The 22,336-nt window shown below is 48.1% G+C and overlaps 1 protein-coding gene across 1 annotated transcript in view; it reads left to right on the forward strand.

Annotated features, from left to right (window-relative positions):
* The window catches only part of Dnah8 (dynein, axonemal, heavy chain 8), a 256,161-nt gene extending 234,648 nt beyond the window's left edge, over positions 1-21,513 (forward strand). The window contains 4 exon segments of the mRNA NM_001427092.1: positions 1,083-1,235; positions 2,033-2,222; positions 16,788-16,909; positions 20,414-21,513. Coding sequence (NP_001414021.1) covers positions 1,083-1,235; positions 2,033-2,222; positions 16,788-16,909; positions 20,414-20,701 — 753 coding nt within the window. The 3' untranslated portion in view covers positions 20,702-21,513.
* The last annotated feature ends 823 nt before the right edge of the window (positions 21,514-22,336 follow it).

Below are 22,336 nucleotides of genomic sequence, written 5' to 3' on the forward strand. Positions count from 1 at the left end.
GTTAGGAGAAAACCTAAAGTTCATATGTGGGACCGGGTCTTGGTCCTCCACTGGAGGGCTGCACTGTGACGTCGTGTTATCTGCCCCGCCCTGCTCAGGTGGCCCCAGCTCAGGCCACTGGCTTTTACGTAACTGTTTCCTGCCTTCATCCTTAACTCACGGAGAATGACACAGCTGCTGTACAGCAGAGATGGCCACCGTTGGAAGAACCTGCTTACCAACCTACATCTCAGGGAGAGCCGTGGGCATCTCTGGCAAGGGAGTCCCTCGTCTGCTAGCCTCCTGGTGGTTCTCTGGTCTCATTCTTAAATCAAGCTGGTATCCACAGCCAGTCTCTTCTTGGCATTCATCACTAAACTGAAATGTATATTGGCTTATTAATTAATTAATTAATTAATTAATTAATCATTGTATTTTATTGTTTCCATAACGAGAGGCTTTGGTATTGATCTCCTTAACAAGGTCAATACATGATATGCCAACAGGAACAAGTGACAGGTCACTTAATGGCTCTCCCACGAAGCCAAATATTTTCACCGATTAGATTAGGGAAAGCCATTTTTAGCGTCTGCAGCCGAGGCAACCATGATCCACAGTTAATTGTATTCGCCGGCGACTGTTCTGTAAAGATCTGGGTTGTCTTAACTTTTTGTGACATTTCTAATAACGACACTGTAAGAGTTATGGGAGGTTGAGGGGGGGGAGAATAAAAAGTCCTGCCGTACCCTTGTGAAGGTTAGATTGCAAAAGAATATTTAGCTGATACTTAACGCTTAATCATTCGAAAAAGGGAATAGGTACAATTTTATTTCAGCTTTTTAAAAGAACATTTCCAATTATCAACGAAGTACAATCAGCAGGAAATAAAAGTCATTTAAGTTGAACAGAAGTTTTTGAAGCTCAGAAAATGGGGGATTTAACAGTCAGTCTGGTTCTGCAAGAGGTATTTTCTAGTTCGTTGGGTCTTGCGGGGAGACACCTCCAGAGGAAGAGGAAGAATGAGAACGGGAGAGGTCGTTTGGAAGAGAAATGGTGAGCGATTATTTTCTTTTCTGAGGATGGCACGCTCCCCCTTGTTGTAGGTGAAAGCCCGTTTGATGAAGATGGGACACCTTAATTCCATGAACATATTCCTTAGACAGGAGATCGACAGGATGCAGAGGGTCATCTCGCTCCTCCGGAATAGTCTGAATGACCTGAAGCTGGCTATCGAAGGAACAATCATCATGAGTGAGGTGGGCGTGGCTCCCCTCCTCCTTGAGCGTACACATCTGTGCATGCACGTGTCCGTCTGCGTCCGCGGGCATGCGCACACACGCTCGAGGCCCTTGCATGTTGAGAGCAGAGGGGCAACCTCAGATGTCATCCCTCAAACCCCTTCATTTGTGAGGTGGGGCCTCTCCCTGGGACCTGCCCATCATCCGTTATCCCAGGGTAACTGGCCAGTGACCCCTGGAGATCCTCCTGCCTCTCCCTCCCCAGTACTGGGATTGTAATTGTGTCCTAGCACACACAGATATTTTTATGTGGGTTCTGAGGACCTCAGGGCCTCATGCTCACAAGGTAATGGCTTTACTAACTGAGTTCTCTTCCCAGCTCCCCAGTGACGTTTCCTCTTCATGTATTTTAAAAACCGTTATTTTAATATTTGTTCATGTGTGTGTGTGTGTGTGTGTGTGTGTGTGTGTGTATTGTGAGCCACCACGTGGGTGCTGGGATCTTAACCAGGTAACTGCCCCGGCGTCTCTCCAGCCCATAAAAACACTATTCTAAAAAGATCTTACTTTCCGTTCGAATCATGTGCGTGTCCGTGTGTTTGCGTGTAGTATGTGCCCCCGAACGCAGGTACCTGTGGCTGTGAAGAAGAGGGCATATGATCCCCAAAGCTGGACTTGCAGGCACTCACGAACCACCTGACACGAATGTTATTGGGAGCCAAACACAGGTTCTCTGCGAGAGTGACGTGCGATCTCAGCGATGGAGCCACGACTCCAGCGTCCTGAGTCACGTGTTTCGCCCTTGTCATGTTCAGAACTTGAGAGATGCGTTGGACAACATGTATGATGCTCGCATACCTCAGCTCTGGAAGAGAGTGTCCTGGGACTCCTCCACCCTGGGCTTCTGGTTCACCGAACTTCTGGAAAGGAACGCTCAGTTCTCAACGTGGATATTCGAGGGAAGGCCTAACGTATTCTGGATGACCGGGTTCTTTAACCCCCAAGGTAGGTGCTCACACGAGAAGGCTAACTCGGAAGACTGCGTGTAGCTGGGTGGTGGCATTGCGTGCCGAATGTATGCTCTGTAAAGCCAAGTGGTCCTAAAGCTGGCGGATGCTGGGAAGGGCCTCTTAGAGTTCCAAGAATATACACAGTCCTTTGAAATCCTGTGTGTCACATTCCCCAACCTCCCATTTCCTGTTGACTCACATGAGCAAACTATGGCCGGTGGTGAAAGTGTAAAAAAAAAAAAAAAAAAAAAAAAAAAAAAAAACTTCTATCGAGCTTCAGTTTTTACCTGTTGATGGGGGAGCCAAAACGGGACTAAGGAGATCGGTCATTTGGGGATGTGCTTGACAACCAGCTTGATTCTCAGCATCCACATCAACAAATCCCAGGCCTGATGGTTCTGTTGGAAATTTCAGAGATGGGAGGATCTTGGGGAGGTTGGGGGACTTGCTGGCTAGCCAGGCTAGTCAAATCAGCAAGCCCCAGGTTCAGAGACAGACTTTATCCAGGAGAGAAGGTGGAGAGAGAGCTCCACAGTTAGGAGCAACGGCCGCTCTCGCAAAGGACCCACGTCTGGTTCTCGGCACCGACACAGTGGTTCACAACCATCCAGGCACACATCTGAGATATATATGTATACACACACATGTACACACATATACATACATGTCTGCATCCACTCACATACATAAAATATAAGTAAACAAATCGTTAAAAGGGTTAACATTAAGGTGGAGCTAGATTCCCGACGCACCATCACGTGTGCCCGTAAAGATACACAAGTGGTAATAAATAAAATAAAGCCCAATTATGAGATCCGTGAAGGTGTGCCCCAAATTGCCGATACGGGTTAGAAAATTAGACTTGAGAAACTGAGAGAGCTTTTGGGGCTGGGGGTCCCCTCTCCCAGAAGGCACTTGGCTGTACTACATTGTCCGTCCTTCCATTTCAGAGGTGTCCTCTGAGAAAGTTGCTGGTTTGGTGACACAGAGCTTGTAAGGTCTAGATAGCTAGCAATGTCTTACCACAGTGCAGGCAATATAACTTCAAACCGTTCTCAGCTAGAGGAAGGGGCTGGGGCGTCTTCACGCTCAGCACCCCAATGCCTTCATCTGCCAGGAAGTTAACGAAGCATTCACTCACACTGGTTTGAGAGGAACCGTTGTCACTCACAGCAGACGCGGGCAAATCTCATGAAGATAATATTGAGTGAAGGCGGCTGGATGAAAGTTGCAACAGCCTGTAGGAGCCTGTTCATACGAAGGCCAAGGATGGGCCCCGTGGATGCAGGGTGCTAAAAGACAGGACCATAGTGTCCCCATGTAAGCAGGCACGGCAGGACCTCTTGGGGTCTGAGATGTGCTGGTTCCCTTCCCTGGTGACATCTACTGAGCTATATGTCCTATACGGTAACCTACTTCACATAAATGGAATCTGAACAACTGTCATGCTGTTAAAGCGTGTATTCCTGTGCCCTCTGTGCATATACGTTCATGTGTTAGATGCATATCCTTTTTAAAATCAATAATTACTTTGTGTGTGAGAGAGAGATGGGGAGGGGGAGGGGAGAGAAGAGAGGTGAGGGAGGGGGAGAGAGAGACAGAGAGACAGACAGACAGACAGAGAGACACAGGAGGCAGGGCATATACACCATGGCACATGGGGCGGGGATTCAGAGGACGGCTTCATGGAGTTGCTTCTCACCTATCTTTATGTGGGTTGTGAGGATTGAACTCGGGTCATCAGGCCTGCCCAGCAAGTGCTTTACCCACTGAGCCATCTTGCCAGCCCCGCGGCTCGCACATCCAAAGGTCTCAACACCTTCTGAATTGATAGCATCAGCCATGTGAATTCCTACCTTCACCAGAGGTTACAGGTCGTAGTAGACCCAGGGATCTGATGCCCTGTTCTGACATCCATAGGCACACATACAGATATACACAGAAATAAAATTTAAAAATAAATAACTTAAAGACCTATTTTACATGTACGTGCGTGGGCCTGAGTATATGTGTGTGTACCACATGCGTGCAGACACCGGAAGAGAGTACTGGGTCGCCTAGAGCTGGCGTTAAGGGCAGTTGGGAGCCACCCAGTGTAGGCGCTGTTCACCAAACCCGGGTCTTCCACAGGAGCAGCAACTGCGGTCACCACTGAGCAGTCTCCACAGCTGCTAAACTCTCAAAGTTTTCGAATTTCTAGATGTGTATTTTAGTGCCACTCACCAGTAAGACAAAACCCCTTTCCCGTTCTTTATTTACCTCTACGGCCATGGGACGTTTGTGTTTTCTCTCAGGGCTGCACCCTAGAAAGTCCACACTGAATTCCAGCCAGCACTCTACCCTTTCCAGACACGCACAGCCGCCCACACCCACACCCTTATCTGTGATTGCTTTCTGCGTTGTTGCTCAGAAGGCTGGAGGTCACCTCTCCATGCACAGTAATTGAGTCCCGGCTTCCTTTTCCTGCTCTTGACACAAGGGACAAATTACTTTCCCGTTCCACATCACTTGGCCACATCTGAAGAACAGGGAGCTCCTCACCCCGCCCCTGCCCCCACCCCATCTTGATGCGTGTCCACGGGCTGGGTCCAAACAGATAAGGATTCTTCGATATTAACAACAGCTCCTTTGGTATGAACTCATCTCCTGGTCTTGTATCTTCTTCCTTAGCCACCATGATAAACATCAGCCTGTTCTTTTTGTTCAAAACATTTAAGTAAGTGGCTTTAAAAATAACAGCCCGCTGTTTATGTAAAGCATAGGGCCAAGTCTCATCGCATAGGGGTTTGGAGCCTGGCAAGATAGCTCAGAGGGTAAAGGAGCTTGCCGCTAAGGCTGATGACCTGAGTTCAAATCCCAGAACCCAAAGTGTAGAAAGAGAAAACCTCCAGTCAGTTACCCTTCGACCTCCACATGTGTGCTGCATCACACCCACGATAAGTAAAGGTATGAATTAAAGGGAAGTTTTTCACATGTGAGTAGTTTTATCACCGTACAATATCTATGGGATCTTACACTGTGTGGAGTATTTCCCATCAGGCCTCTTCTCCCGAGGCTTAGGTCACTTTGAGGCTCATGATACCACAAGGACAGGTGACATCCTTCATTATACATGCACACACACACAGTACATGCACACACATACACACAGTGCATGCACACACAGTATACACATGCATACACACATGTGCACACTCACACAGTGTACACATACACACACATACAATGCACACATGCATATATAGACACACATACACACATACACAGTGCACACACACATACACACACATGCACACACAAACACAGTGCACACATACATACATGCACACACAGTACACACGTGCATACACACATGTGCACACACATGTGCACACTCATACACATATGCACACACATACATATACACAGTGCACACATGCATATACAGAGAGACACATGCACACACATACACACATATATACATACACATACACACATATACATACATGCACACACAGTGCACGGAGTCTGCCCCCCCCCACTCCATGTACCATTTTCGGGGCATCATGTACACATGGTTTGGCTTCTGGTGTGTGTGTGTGTCTGTGTGTATTGTGTGTCCTACATGTAGAGCTGTGTCTTAAGCCATAGGGAGTCAGACGTCAAGCTAAGATGTTGACTCCTTTGTGACACCTTCTAATTAATAGTGCATTTTGTCATTCGATGCCAGGAGGGACTCATACACACTAATGACATGATGGTGGAGGCCGGGCATGCTCCCCAGGCCTCGCACCTCTGCATTAGATTGAACCCTGCAGCAACAATCATTTTCCAAATGCTTGATTCAGCCTGGAGCTTAGTGCCGATTAGATACCAATTCCCCCACCCCACCCCACCCCCATGCCTCCCTAAGCCATACCCGTCTGTTGAATCAAGATTTCCCACTTAGAGGGACTGACTGGTGCTGAAGCAAGGAGATGGGTCATTTTGTCCTGTTATCTTGCCTCTCCCCCCCCCGCTCCCCTCCCCCTCCGTGTGTGTGTGTGTGTGTGTGTGTGTGTGTGTGTGTGTGTGTGTGTGTGTGTTTGGAGCAGTTCCACCAAACCAGCTGCAATTTCCGAACGCTCGTTTTGAGAACAGCTCTAAGAGTTGCTGTTTGTCAAGGTGGAAAAGTGGGCCAAGGGTTAATAGATGTTCAGGATTGGAAAGAAACCAGGAAAAACTCCCCACCTCATGCCAGTTATTTGGCTGTTTCCCCTGGTGTTGGCTCATGACCCCGCCTCCCCTCCTCTTTCTGGGACCCGGGTGCCCAGGCTCTCCCTTTCCCAAGCTGTCTGGAGGAGGATGCTCAAGGTGACTGCAGAATCCCAGTGAGGATGGCTTAGGGGGAGGAGTACCAGGCTGTCTGTCTGTCTGTGTGATCAACTCAATGCCAACAAATTGATTCAGGAAGTTCTGAAAGGGCTTAGGGCTTAGGGAGTCACAGGGTGGTGGTGGCTGGTGGGGGGTGGGGTGTGGGGGCACGGGAGGGAGAGGGATTGGACTTCCTACATTGGCTGTTGGCATTGAGTCGGTCACACAGAAGACAGACACACAGCCACACCTGTGAGAGAGGAGGCTGAGCCCAAAGGCAGAGCCTGCCTGGGAAAAGCCACGAAGAGGACTGGCAGGGGGGCAAGAAGGGTGCCTGAATTTCAGAACCTCAGGGGGACCCACTGTACTGAGTGAAAAGCCTTGTCAGGGTAACAGGTGGTTCTGTCTGCCTTCGAGTGAGAGGAGCCTCTGGCTACCACCAACCAGCCTCGCTCAGAGTCACAGCCACGCCTCTCAAAATTCTAGTCTCAAACATGGCTGCCAACTGTGCAGTTCCTTGTAATTTGGCCAGCCATCAGAAACCACCAAAACCACTGTCTCCAAGGCCACCCCAGCTTCATTCCCTTGACTGTAGCCTCTCCCTCCCTCCTTTCCTTCCTTCCTTCCTTCCTTCCTTCCTTCCTCCCTCCTTCCCCTCCTCCCTCTCTCCCTTCCTGCCTCCCTCCCTCCCTTCTTTCCTGCCTCCCTCCCTCCCTTCTTTCCTCCCTCCCCTCTTCCCTCCCTCCTTTCTTCCCTCCTTCCCTGCCTCCCTCCCTTCCTTCTTCTCTTCCTCTCTCCCTCCCACCCCTTCTCTTCTCCCCTCCCTCTCTCCCTATTTTATGTGTGTGTGCCACATGCATGCTGGTGTCCATACAGGCCAGAAGGAGCCATCTGATACCCTCTTGAAGCTGGAGTTACGAGCCACCCAATGTAGGTTCTAAGAACCAAACTCCAGCCCCCCGGAAGAGCAGTAAGTGCTGTTAACTGCTGAGCCATCTCTCCGATTCCTGGAAATTATTTTAGACCTCAGCTTCTACCTGTGCACTTCCTTGGTTCTCTTCTTGCCCCGCCTCCTCCAGCTCTCTTTGTGGCTTTTCCCAGGCAGGCTCTGCCTTTGGGCTCAGCCTCCTCTCTCACAGGTGTGGCTGTGTGTCTGTCTTCTGTGTGACCGACTCAATGCCAACAGCCAATGTAGGAAGTCCAATCCCTCCCCCTCCCGTGCCTCCACCTCCCACCCCCCACCAGCCACCACCACCCTGTGACTCCCTAAGCCCTAAGCCCTTTCAGAACTTCCTGAATCAATCTGTTGGCATTGAGTTGACCACACAGACAGACAGACAGCCTGGTACTCCTCCCCCTAAGCCATCCTCACTGGGATTCTGCAGTCGCCTTGAGCATCCTTCTCTAGAGCACACAAACATGGACCCTCCTCCAAAAAGTTGAGAAAGGGAGAGCCTGGGCACCCGGGTCCCAGAAAGAGGAGGGGAGGCGGGGTTGTAAGTAATGGGGGTTGGGGGGGCAGAGGTCAAGCCAGATGGACCGGGATTGGCTGGTTAGTTTTCTCGGGAAGATCATAATTGGAATAGAAGCCCAGAGGCAGAGAGAGAGAGGGGGGGGGGGGAATATTTATAGGGATGATATGGCCGGTACTCTTAAGAAAATCAGACTTTGAAGAAAAGAAATACACTGGAGGATATCAGTAAGAAGGAAGGATTTGTCTTCTCTCTCTCTCTCTTTTTTTTTTTTTCCTTTTTTTTGGGAGCTGGGGACCGAACCCAGGGCCTTGAGCTTGCTAGGCAAGCGCTCTACCACTGAGCTAAATCCCCAACCCTTGTTTTCTCTTTTAATGGTAACAGAAGCCTATTCAAATACTGAAATACTGGTGGAGGGAGGAAAGGACAAACACACACACACACACACACACACACACACACACACACACATATACATACATACACAAACACACATACATACATACACACACACACACACACACACACACACACACACACACACACACAGGAGAGAGGTGGGGAGGTCTAAGGATACCACCCAGGGGGTTAGAAAAGGTGGGGTGTGTGTGTCACAGTGGAGAGGCTGTGCAGAGGAAGTAGAAGGCCGTCTGGACACCTCTCCCGTCGTAACACACACAGCAAGGAAGGAGTGACCGTAGGTGCCGTGCTGGATGGCTCTAAGCCAACTTGACACAAGCTAAAGTCATTTGAGTGGAGTGGACCTCAGTTGAGGAAAGGCCTCCATAAGATTGGGCTGTAGGCAGGCCTGTGGGGTACTTTTTAAATTAGAGATTTACATGGGAGGGCCCAGCCTGCTGTGGGTGGGGCCATCCCTGGGCTGGTGGTCCTGGGTTCTAAGAAAGCAGGCTGAGCAAGCCAGGGGAAGCAAGCCAGCAAGCAGCACCCTCCATGGCCTCTGCGTCAGCTCCTGCCTCCAGGTTCCTGCCCTGCGTGAGTTCCTGTCCCCGCTTCCTTCAGGGATGAACAGTGAAGCCTGCTTTTGTTAATCCCAGTGTCTCGTCGCAGCGATAGAAACCCTAAGACAGATGCTCAGAGTGGATACCTGTGCAGGCTTGATGCTAAGAGGGTAATGGGAGTTTTCTATTTCAAGGAACAGGCGAGCTTATCTTGGGAGTAAGAAAATGGTGGGGTCCCCAGCTCCGAAAAAAAAAAGAACCAAAAAAAAAATGGTGGGGACAGGAATTCCAGGAAAGTGATAGAAGCTTGTGGGGAAGAGGGCTGAGGACAGAGAAGGACACCAGGGGGCTTTGAAACTCACCGAGGTTCTGCACAGCAGCCATATGCTACTTACCGGGATCCTCCAGCAGTGAGGTATTGTGTAAGAGGGGACCTCTGGGTTTACCTGTATTTGGGACTTTGCCTGGCTCGGCAGTAGGAAGGAGGCAGGGAAGAAAGGAGGTACAGTTGGCAAGGTTCAAATGCATGGCAAGCAGGGAGGCTCAGTGGCACCAGGAAAGTACCTGTCACTAAGCCCGAGGACCCATTTGGTCCCTGGAACCTGCACGGGGGAAGGAGAGAGCTGATTTGTACAAGCTGCGCCCTCCCTGGTTCTCACACAGGCACCACAGCGTTCACGACTCCCCCCAACCCCTGCACATACAAAGTCGGTAAATATTGCCACCATGACGTCGAGAGAACACGCTGCTGGATAGGACACTGGGGAGGAACAAAGAGGCTGAGGCGATAACTTAGTAAGAGCTCAAGATACAACCATTCGGACCTGAGTTCAGATCCCACAAAGGAAGTTGAGTTCCCTTGGCATAGAACCACAATCCCAGCAGGACTCAAGAAGCTGAGACAAGGAGCATCCCGGGACTTGCAGGCCAACTATCCCAGGTCAAATCCCAGAATCCCAAGGTCAAGGGTGAGAGATCCTGTTTCAAAATGTAAGGTAGAGAGCCACTGAGGGAGTACATTTGTACTCCCCAAACATGTCTACACATACAGATCACACACACAAAAATGCATGCATGCACACACATACACATACACACACACACATGCATGCACACACACATACATACACATGCATGCACACACACATACGTACACATGCGTGCACACACATACATATGCATGCACACACATACATGACACACATGTACATAGACACGCATGCACACACATGCACACACACATGCACTCACAAAGCATCTGTTGATAGGATGCTCAGTGGCTGGGGACAGCTGGCAGGAATGATGAAGCGGGGGACCTGTCACCAGAGCCTGTGGTTGTCAAGGCAGCAAAGAGGTTACCGTGACGGGTGGAGGGATGACTGGGAAGTGCTTATGCGTTCAGGGCTGATTCCAGTAAAGGCAAAAATAAATAAATAAAGTAGAGAGACTATTTTGTGTGGAAATAGAACCACGCCGGAGGGCATGATGGGCAGGTTTGAGACTGGAGGGGGTAAAGGGAAATCCAGTTACTCAAGGAGAAGACTATGTCAGGAGTTAAACTTCTGCACGCCAGCCACTTGGGGTGGAGGGTCCCATCCTTACTGCCAGCTCTTCCTCATGTCCATGGGTCTGACAGAGCCTGTCACTTGGGCGAATGACACCACAGAGCCCCTGTGACTCCCCCAGAGACCCCACAAAGATCCAGCTCATCCTGACAGCCGTCCAGACAGTTCACTGGTTCTTAAAACAAATGCAGGTCAATGACGGGCAAGTGCCCTATCCTTCGAGAGCCTTTGACAGAGTGGCAGTTCTCAGGCCTGTCTCCCACAGCGCAATCACCTGGGACATTTTTAATACATACTAATGGCCGGGACCCAAAACCAATCATGTTCTTACTCCCCGGGGTTAAGACCTTTAGACTCTCAAGCTGAGAGCCTCTGATGATCAGTTCCTTAAATGCCCCCCGTAGCTGTTCTAGCGTGACAAGAACCCTGATACCTGACATGTGGTCCTCCCGCAGTGGCTGCTGCATCAGAACCTTTGTGTTAACCAGAGTCCTTTCCTCAGATGATTCCCAGGATCATTAAAATTTGAGAGAAAGGGCTGGGGAGATGGGCCAGTCAGTAAAGTGCTTGCCAGGGAAGCAGGAGGACCTGAGTTCAGATCCTCAGGACCTGTAGAAAAAATAAATAACAGAAACAAAATGAAACTAGAATGTGGCTGCATGCACCTGGAATCTCAGTGCTGTGGCGGGAGAGACAGACGGGACCTTGAAACTTAACGTTAGCCGGTCTAGCCGAATTAGTGAGCTCCAGGTTCAGTGAATCCTTGTCTGGAAAAGTAAGGTCAGAGTATGATTGCAGAAGACATGTGACTTCAGTCTCTAGTTTCCAAATATGTGCCCGTGCATGCACACACACACATGCATGCATACACACAGACACATATGCATACATGCACAGAGACATACATGCACTGTGAATTCTTCCTCCAGCAGTTCAGACTTCGTGGCTCTGGCCCAAGCTGCCCTGTCCGTTCCCCACACCCACCCCACAGCATCTACCAAGTACCTCTAAAAGGTGCCCAGTGTGTGCCCGTTCAGCTCGGCTGACCAACCTCATTGCTGTCTAACGCTTTCTGTCTTTTTATTTAATGAACCCCATTTGCTTCTCATTTAGGGGAAAAACCTACCTACCATAAACTCATGGCGGAGACATCACCTCTCCTAATCCCCTTAGGTGCTGCTGGGAGGTGTGGTAGCTGTTTAGACAGGAAATAACCGTGCAGACCAAGGCCCATTAGAGGAGGACTGCCTCATTTATTGAATTAAAAAAAGGCCACCTGGGGTCCTGGGGAGATGCTATGTTGGTAAGGACCTGAACTCGGATCCCTAGCACCTACGTAAAAGTCAGATACAATGGCACACATCTATGACCCCAGCACTCATTGGCCAGCCTTTCTAGTTGGATTGGCAAGCTCTTCACTCAGGGAGAGGCCCTGCTTCCAAAGCAAATAGGTAAATGAATAAATAAAGAAACCTAGATGCATCATGCATCACACATCTGAGGCGGAAGGTCACTGATGTTGAAGTCTGGCAAACAGGCACAACACAGACATAGTCTCTCTCACATAACACACACACACACACACACACATTCTCTCTCACATTCTCTCTGTGTTTCTGTCTCTCTCTCTGTCTCTGTATCTCTGTCTCTGTCTTCTCTCTCACACACACACACAGTGGGAGATCACTGATGTTGAAGTCTGGCAAACAGGCACAACATGAACATGAACATAGCCTCACACACAGCCTCACACATATACTCATATTCATTCTCTCTCTCTCTCTCTCTCTCTCTCACACACACACACACACACATTTTCTCTCTCACATTTTCTTTCTGTGTCTCTGTCTCTGTCTCTCTGTCTCTCTCTGACACACACACACACACACACACACACACACCCCACAGACACGGGGCCGTCATTACAGAATGCTAACCAGCTCTTTGTAAAGCCGAGAAGCTCAGCCTTCCTGATCAGCCACCGCCTCCAGCTTTTCTAGGACCCTGCAGGGAGCGCCACTTACAACACACCACGGCTCTCTGTGGGCCAGCTGATTGCACGAGTCAGGCGGCAGAAATCAGCTTGCTTCGGGGTTAGATTGCTCCCCTTATAGGAATTAAAACACAGCAAGCGTCGCTTGGGAGCCGACTTTTCCACAGTATAATTCTAGATTAATAAATAGTGGGGGCTTCTTAAGAGTAATGAACTTGACAAGTGTTTTAAGACTTCATCGTGCTTTATGAACTTGACAGGAAGAGTTATTTGAACATGTCATCTAGATCACACGTAACCCCCGTGGTTAGTCAAGTCACCTCTTGTCATGTGGGTGGTTTAAATCTCATGAAGAATAGAAGATTATTACTGTTGAGGTCTCGACTGACTTTTTGTTTCTCCTCTAAGCACGGGAACATATGAATCACGATTATAACCAAAATACGTGCCGAAACAAAAGTGTTTGATTTTTCTCAGGCTTCTCTGAAGGAAACTATATCAATAGGACTTCAAGGAGTTATGCAAGCAGCAGAAAGAGCAGATTGTAGCTTCATTAAGTTTGACATCGCTCTCCGAGAGAGACAGCCATTCATTCTCTAAAAGTCCAGCAATTAATGCCTCAATAGACTTGGTACATTTCGAATGTGACAGGACCGTGTCCCTTATAGGAAGTCAGTCAGCGGGGAGGCGACATAGCTTGGAAAAGTGGCTGGGTTGTGGCTTACTTGGCAGAGTACTTACATAACCACGCACAGAGTCCTGGGTGGGATTCTTGATACTACATAAAATAAATGGACTTAGAGGAAGAAACGGAAGGTTTGGAAGCTCAAGGAGGGTCGCTCTCGGCCTCAGGTGACACCCGAGGCTGGCTTGGGACCATGAGACTCTATCTCAAATAGCCAGGAGAATAAAGAGACACATTGTGGACAGGCAGATTCGAAAATGCACACGTCCTCTCTCCCCCGTGCACTCTGAGTAGCGAGGGCTCAGGAACCACTGCTGGCCCTTGCTCTAGATCCCAACACTGCCTTTCTTAGAGTAGCAGAACGGTCTCGTGTTCTAGATTCCACCTTCTGGCATTCAAAGAGTGCCCCCAAGCGCAGGAAATCTACCGTTGGGGTCTGGACGACGTAATGCATGCTCCCTAGTAAAGACGGGAAATAGTATCTCTTAATTGCACCGGACTTTTGCAGAACTCCCTGATAATGACTAAAACCTTAGGAGCAGAAAAAAAGATATTAAAAGGGTATGAGGGTGGGAGTGGGAGTGGGAGTGGTGGGTAAACCCAGCTTCCTTTTGTGTTTGGATACCTCTGGCCTGGCTGGCCCTGAAAGCCATACTGGGTGAGACCAATTTGCACCTAGTCACGACTCAAGATGTTCTAGGGAGAAGACATCAGAGAGGTTAAGAATAGGATTAGTGACTTGGACACTATGACCTCGTAGCGTCATGATGTCAGAGGTGAATTTTAAAATTCAACTTCAGGCACCCAAGTTAGGTGTGCAGTGTCTAACAGACACATGGGTGAACACTGTGTGTTGAATTATGAAAATGGCATTTTTGCCAGGAGAGAGAACTTGGCAGTTACAGTCACTGGCTGCTCTTGCAAGGGACCTGGGTTAGACTCCTAGTACCCACATCACCATCCATAAATACAGTTCCAGGGGGTCTGATGTAATGATCTGACCTCTGTGGATGCCAGGACACATGCATGACACACACAGAAACATGCAAACACTCATATAAATCAATAAATCCAAAAATGACATTATCGTGGACTGATGAGAAGGGTGTATTGGGTTTTGGTGTTTTACTCATATAAATAAATAAATATATATGTAATCTATATATAATGTATATGAATAATGTATAATTACATATTATGTTACTCAGTCATGTATATAACATACATATTTTATATAATCTGACCTGCAAACACATGAGATGTTTTGTTATTCAAGTGTGGGAGCTGTCCAGTGTTTAATATGAAAGAGAGGAGCCAAAGAGGTCTCAGTGGTTAAGTACACTGGCTGCTCTTCCAGAGGACCCAGGTTCAATTCCCAGCACCCACTTTAGTGGCTTTCACCCATCGGTAGCACTAGTTCCAGGGGGTCTGATGTTCTCTTCTGGCCTCCATGGTCACTGCATGCACACAGTATTATAGACTTATGTGCAGGCCAACTCCCATACATGGCAGGCATGTGCACACACATGCACACGGAGTTCCATACGAGTACATGACAGCCATGTGCACAGACATGCACATACATATAATACGAAGCCATTTAAAATGAGGCAGTGTGAACTCAGACCTGAGAAACCATGCCTCTGTCTTTGTACCAGAATCATCTGGAATCATCGGATCCTCCTCTAACCCAGACTCTGCCTCTGCCTTCACACATGCCATTGCTCGAGCTGGTCTTGTCCCCTTTTCCGCAAATCCTCACACATCTTTCAGAGTTTGCAACCAGGGGCTGGAGAGATGGCCCAACTGTTGAGAATGCATACTGCTCTTACAGAAGATCTGAGTTTGGTCTCCAACACCCGTGTTGGCCAGCTGACAGTTGCTTGTACTCTGGTATGGTCTGACGTCCCCCGTCTTCCCTCCATACCCCTCATCCCGTGTTGTGCATACCCATAATTAAAAACAGTCCATATAAATATATGAGCTGCTGTTAACTTCCTCTTTCCAGTTAGGCCTCCTTGAACTTTTCTCACACCTTCGATTGTGACCTGTTAAGGCTCCACCCCGCCACAGAGCAGTGTTTCTCAACCTGTGGGTCTTGACCCCTTTGGAGGGGAGTAGAGTGACCTTTTCACAGAGATCACCCAAGACCAGAAGAAAACATTACAACTCATAGCAACAGCAAAGTTAAAGTCAGGAAATAGCAATGAAAATAGTGTTATGGGGGTGGGGGGTGGGAGGTGGGGGGGCAGCCACAAGAGGAGGAACTGTATTAAAGGGTCACAACATCCGGAAAGTTGAGAACCACTGGTCTAGGGACAGACTCCCCTTGAGTGGCCTCCTCTACTTTGTGCCACCCTGAACTGTGCCACTCTCAAGAGAGTTGATGAATGAATGAAAGAATGAGGTCCTTTCCATGAACTGGAGTCCCTCAGTACAGCCAGGCTGGGGGACCACTGTTTTGCTTCGACTCCCAGGGAGATTAACCCTGTATGTTAAGGACGCCTTGCGACCTCCCCTCTATGGTCCTCAGAGGTCCCCACAGGGACCTGGAGATGGAAGTGATGTGAACACATGACATTCACATATAAAATTACCAAAATGCAAGCAGTCCTGAAAGAGCACTGAGGTCGTACATGTTCCCTGTTTCAAACAGAGAGTCTCACGATTACTCCACCATTTACGTGAAAACTGAAATACAACGGGGCCGATCAGGGGTGGCTTTCACAGTTTGCCAGTCGGCTTTTAGAATTAGAATATTTTTATCCCCCTAACGTTGAATGCCACCCTCCAGAAAACACTTCTCTTATTGGACTGAATGGCATGGTTCCCAAATATTAAGTTTAGAGAAAGGCCACAGATACGGAGCCGAGCATTATCCTAAAATAACCGTGTTATGCACATTAAAAGATTACCCCCCCCCCCCCCGTTTCCAGTGCGATTGCCTTGTTTGATCAAATTGAAAGTCAGGTCCCTATTATGCTGTTTATGCCTTATTTCCTTAGACTAAATGAAATTGTCCCATCATGGCAAATAGAAGTTTCATAATGGTTTCATTCAAGTTTAATTGGAAGGCTGTTTCTCAGAATATTTTACTATTCCGGTCACACGTTGGATATTGTGTTTTCCAATAGAGACCATGAGCCTAAGGGCTGGGCTGGAACCCTTAAAAAGACTTAGGAGTTTTTTGGGGGTTGGGGATTTAGCTCAGTGGTAGAACGCTTGCCTAGCGAACGCAAGGCCCTGGGTTCCATCCCCAGCTCCGAAAAAAAGAAAAAGAAAAAAAAAAAAAGACTTAGGAGTTCCAGGGGACGTCCAAACCAAGGTCCCTCTCCTTTCACTGTCCCCATGGAAACAAATCCCAAGTAAGAAATGCCCCTTGCTCTGGAGTTCTGTCTCAGCTCCTCCCAGGATGGGCAGGCAATTTAGACACTGTCAAGATGCCCTCAGTGTTACTTCCTCTGGAGTGGGCTTCATTGAGTCTCAGTCAGTCAGTCAGTCTCTCTCTCTCTCTCTCTCTCTCTCTCTCTCTCTCTCTCTCTCTCTCTCTCTAGGTTTCCTCACAGCAATGAGGCAAGAAGTAACCCGAGCTCACAAAGGCTGGGCGCTGGACTCCGTGACCATCCACAATGAAGTCCTACGACAGACCAAGGAAGAGATCATAACGCCCCCGGTGGTAGGTGCTGTGGGCAGGACTAAGGGTGAAAATCCGAGTTCAGCTCAAAATTGTCCTTGAGGGCCAGGGATGTAAGTGCAGTAAACAGGCAAACACTTGCCTGGTGGGCAAGGACCTGGGGTCAGTCCCCAGTGACACAGAAACAAAACAAAACAAAAATTAAGAACTGACCTTGGCTCGGTCTGTGAAGCCTACTTGCTTTTCAGCAAGCTTTTTCTCTCTGTTGTAACTAGACAACCTCAAGGCTAAAGCCTCCCCCATCTGGGCAGTTAATGACAAGGGGTAATGGACCCAGGGACTCCACAGGTGACATGTTTTTTATTAAGTACAAGTTATGTACATGTTTGCTTAGAAGGATCTCTGTGGGTCTCCAGCTCCTACCCGGAGCTCACGGGTTCCCCTGTAGCAGCTGAGGGCCGTGGAAATCCACTGAACTGTTGGGAGCTCAGTTCCTACCCCGTACCATCCCTCCGGATATGTCGGGAGTCTGACACACTGTGGAGATAGCAGGCCCAAAGCTTCGACCCAGATGCGGGCAAGTTCTTCAGTGATTTGAGAACTATGTGCCAGTTCAACCTCTCCACGGGAAGTCACAAGGGTGTAAACGCCATCACGGAAGCTTGGTGTCAGATGTGACAGAGCAGCTCAACAAACTTAGTCCTTCTTTCTCCCTTTCTGTGGTCCATTCCCTCAACACCGAGGAGACTTGAACACATGATTTTCTGAGCTCTGGACAGTTTTCTGCCGTGTTGTAACTGGGGATCTTCTGTCCAAGGCTATGTCTCTTTGCCCACATCCCACACCCCAACGCTGTGTGTTTCTTCCAGCCCCTCTTTAAGGTAATTTAAGGTGTCTCTGTTACATCTGAACCTCTGTTAAGGTTCCAGCATCTTCTAGGTGGTTCTTGCAGCTCCCACCTAGCTTCCTGGAACCCTCATCCATACTTATTGCCTGGAATACCACAGCCTGGGTTAGTAAACGCTTGGAGTGCGTTCCCTCACAGTTAAGGAGTCCTGAAGTCCAAAAGCACTGCATAGAGAGCTGGCTTAGCAAGCGTAGAGTCCCGGGTTCGATCCCCAGAGCCACGTAAGCTGGATGTTGTACCACACACCTGTAATCTCAACACCTGGGAGACAGAAGCAGGAGGATCGGTAGTTTAAGGTCAGCCTGGGATACGTGAGACCCTGTCTCAAAACAGAATAAAATAAATCAATGACTGGCAGTGTTGGTTTCCTCCAGAAGGGAGCTATGAGAGACAACCTTACACTGTGACTCTCTCCTGGCTTCAGATGCCTACTGGCAGCCAGTGGCAAGATTGGTTGGTTTATCCCAGTGCCTACGACAATTGTCAGAACTTTTATACTACTTTGTGTCTCTCAGCATGACCTGCCCCTACACACACACACACACACACACACACACAGTAACACACATGTAAACACACATAGACATACACATACACACACATGTGCAAACACACACACGCTTATACCAGTGTGCACGCACATACACACACATGCAAACACACATAGACACACACATACAAACACACACACACAGAAACACACATGTAAACACACATAGACATACACATACACACACATGTGCAAACACACACACACGCTTATACCAGTGTGCATGCACATACACACATACACACACACACATACACACATACACACACACACACACACACACACACACACACACACACACCAGCCACATTGGATCTAGGGCCTTTCCAGACCCGGTGTGTTCATATCTAAACAAATCATGAACAGTTGCATCTGGGATGCCGGGTTTGTCTCAGAGTCGCTGCAACAAAACACCATGGCCAAGAAGCAAGTTGGGGAGGAAAGGGTTAATTCAGCTTACACTTCCACATTGCTGTTCATTACTGAAGGAAGTCAGGACAGGAACTCACATAGGGCAGGAACCGGGAGGCAGGAGCTGATGCAGAGGCATTGGTGGGGTGCTGCTTACTGACTTGCTCCTTGTGGCTTGCTCAGCCTTTTTCTATTGTAGAACCCAGGACTACCAGCTCAAGGATGGCATTACCCACTACTGGGTGGGGCCTTCCCCCCCTTGATCACTAATTGAGAAAATTCTTAGAGCTGGATCTCATGGAGGCATTTCCTCAACTGAGGCTCCTTCCTCTCTGATGACTCTTGCTTGTGTTGACTCGACACAAGACCAGCCAGTCCAGGTGACATCGTCCTACCTGCTGTGTCTTCTCAATGTGACTCTTGAGGCCCTTAAATTTCAAGGACTATAGAAGAGGTCACAGCTGTAGGATGTTTCCTGGTGTCACCTTGTTCTGTACATAATTGTCAACCACTAAGTTAATGATGGGAGCTCCTGTGTCCTGACGCTCCGGGACTGCCCAGGATCTCAGTGTGACGTTCCCCAGTTTATGGTTCAAAATATATGATCCTCATGCAGCAGTTAGCACACATGAGAGAGCCCTAGAAACTTTTTCCAGCTAATCTCCCTGCCCTTTATCACCATCTACATTTACCTCCCCAGGCCCCATCTTCATTAGAAATAGACAAACGGTCACCATCTTCTACATAAATATACTTTATGAGCTTGCATGATTCTCTCCAACCCTTTCTCGTCTTAATGAATACATGTTCTGTGGCTCCCCTGTGCCAACAAGATAGAGGTTCAGACACTTCAGCCCAGCACACTCATCTTCCATGGTCAAGTGATACCTCATTTTACTACCTTGGCACCCTCTGTCAAAGAAGTAAAGTATTGTCTCTGCCCAGCCTGTCCATCTCTGTGGAGTTGCTTAGGCTTCCTCCTCCTCCTTTCCATATACTGCCCCAGCTCTTCAGGGACCTCTTCAACCCTGTCCCTTCTTCCACAGTCTGCTCCTGTGACTGAAAGTCCTCATGACCTCCCAAGTCACTGCATTTACCCTCAGAACCAGGCAACTCCACTAACAAATTTCAAACTGTCACCTTTTCTCAGGGGTCTTGCTTCTTCGACTTAAAGGTGAGGCCCATGAGGAAGGCAAGTTCGTTTGGAGAAAAAAAATCACCATACTCGATGCAGGGCCAACTCTCTGCTCCTTTCTCATGTCTACCTTGCTGTACCACTCCAGGCCTCTGGGGGCGCGCTTCTCCAGTTTCATCCCGCGAAAGAGGTGGAGCAGAGCCTAGGATTAGCGTGATTGACTCCACCCAAGGTCCCATTGACAACAGCTCCAAGTAATTTACAACTACCTGCAGAGGTGACTTGGCCTTCCTGTTTCCCAGGTGGACTACTCCACATTCCAAAAACTCATGGCAGAGCACTTCCACGGTGCAGCTAGATTCACTCTGTGTCCCAGGGGAGTCATGGCCTAGTGTTTTGGTGAACTCGATTGGCCCAGTGGTGACTTCTTATCAGCTAGCGCTTTAAGACTGGCATGTGTTTTCTTTCTGAACTGACAGCCCTCATTACATAATGGGTGCCTAGTTTTCAGCACCTTTCCTTCTCTGTCGCTTGGTCCTCCAGGAAGGCGTGTATATTTATGGGCTGTATATGGATGGAGCATCCTGGGACAGGCGGAACGGGAAGCTCACAGAATCCACCCCGAAGGTTCTCTTCATGCAGCTTCCGGTTCTGCATATCTATGCCATTAACTCCACGGCGCCCAAGGATCCGAAGCTGTACGTGTGTCCTATCTACAAGAAACCCAGGCGAACCGACCTCACCTTCATCACCGTGGTGTACCTGCGAACGGTGCTGTCCCCAGATCACTGGATCCTGAGAGGGGTGGCCCTCTTGTGTGACATCAAATAAATTCATCTCTCCTTGAGGTGGGCACCACAGAAGGAGCCTTGCCACCGAGAGACTCAGACACGCTTGTGTCTCCTGCCTGATAGGTGCTTCATTACTCTCCCTCAATTAAACAGTTGACACTTCTCCTATTGCTTGCCTGTCTCTTCCTCCCATATCACTATTCACAGGACCGTTCCGAAATTCACGCTTCTGATTCCAAGAACTCACATTGTGCTGTAATTACTTTCTGAAAGATAAGCCCCTGTCTTCATGTTACAATGCTTGCATTTTAAATATGGGAAACGGGGTTTTGATCGGCTCCATCCTAAAAGGACCCCAGCAGATAACATTTTTTCCCCTCCAATGAAAACCATTCATGGGCTGGCAAGATGTCTCAGTGGGCAAAGCCCTTGTCATCAAGCTTAACAACATAGTTGGGGGGCTGGAGAGATGGCTCAGTGGTTAAGAGCACTGACAGCTCTTCCCGAGGTCCTGAGTTCAAATCCCAGCAACCACATGGTGGCTCACAACCATCTGAAATGAGATCTGATGCCCTCTTCTGGTGTGTCTGAAGACACACTACAGTGTACTCATAATATATTAACAAATAAATAAAATATTAAGAAAAAACATAGTTGGATACCCTGGGACCCACACAGAGAAGGAGAAAACCACAAGTTGTACTCTGATCTGCACATATGCACTGTGGGGCATGCTCATGCACATCCCCACACAGATACACACACAAATGTAATTAAAATATACAAATAAGTATATTATCAAAAATAAATTCTTATAAAAGAAAATCTTTCCCAATAAATAATCTTCCCATATCTAGGTCTGTTCAGATATTACCCTTTTGAGTTTGTGAGTGTGTTGTATGTGTATATGTATGTGTGTGTGTATATGTGTGTGGTGTGTGATATGTGTAAGGATGTATATATGTGTGTGTGTGCATGTGATATGTGTGAGTGTAGATAAAAGTGTATGTATGTACATGTACAATATGTGTATGTATGCATGTATCTCTGTGTGTGATGTGTGTATATGTGTGGGTGTGTGATATGTGTAAGGATGTATATATATGTGTGTGTATGTGATATGTGTGATGTGTGTATGCATATATCTGTGTGAGATGTGTGTATATGTGTTTGTGTGATATGTGTAAGGATGTATATATATATATGTGTGTGTATGTGAAATGTGTGTGATGTGTGTATGTGTGTGTAGATAAGTGTGTATGTACATGTGTGATATGTGTATGTATGTGTGTGCTTGCGTGTGTGTGTGTCTCATGTGTTCATACCAAGGAGGTGTCAAGAGAACCCACTGGGACAGTCAATCCTGTAATTTTATTTAATATTTCATTTTTTTGTAACATTGAGGCTCACAGAGCTCTGGCTCCCTGGTTCTCCCACACGAGCCTGATTCTATGGGAAATAATGAAGTGCACGTCTAGGTAGAAAATGGAAAGAGCAAAACAAACTCCATCAAACAAAATTAGGTTACGTGCTGAACGTCTTAAGAGGCAGAGTCTTTAGAAAGTGACGCTATTTCTTACTCAGTAGTTAGTCTGAAACTCAGTATGAACCCTGATTTCCTGCAGAAGGAAATTGTCAATTTAACAAAACAGATGGGGTCCTCGACTGAAATGCT

The sequence above is a fragment of the Rattus norvegicus genome, chromosome 20 (genome assembly GCF_021556685.1).
Source record: "Rattus norvegicus strain SHRSP/BbbUtx chromosome 20, alternate assembly SHRSP_T2T, whole genome shotgun sequence".
Taxonomy (NCBI): domain Eukaryota; kingdom Metazoa; phylum Chordata; class Mammalia; order Rodentia; family Muridae; genus Rattus; species Rattus norvegicus.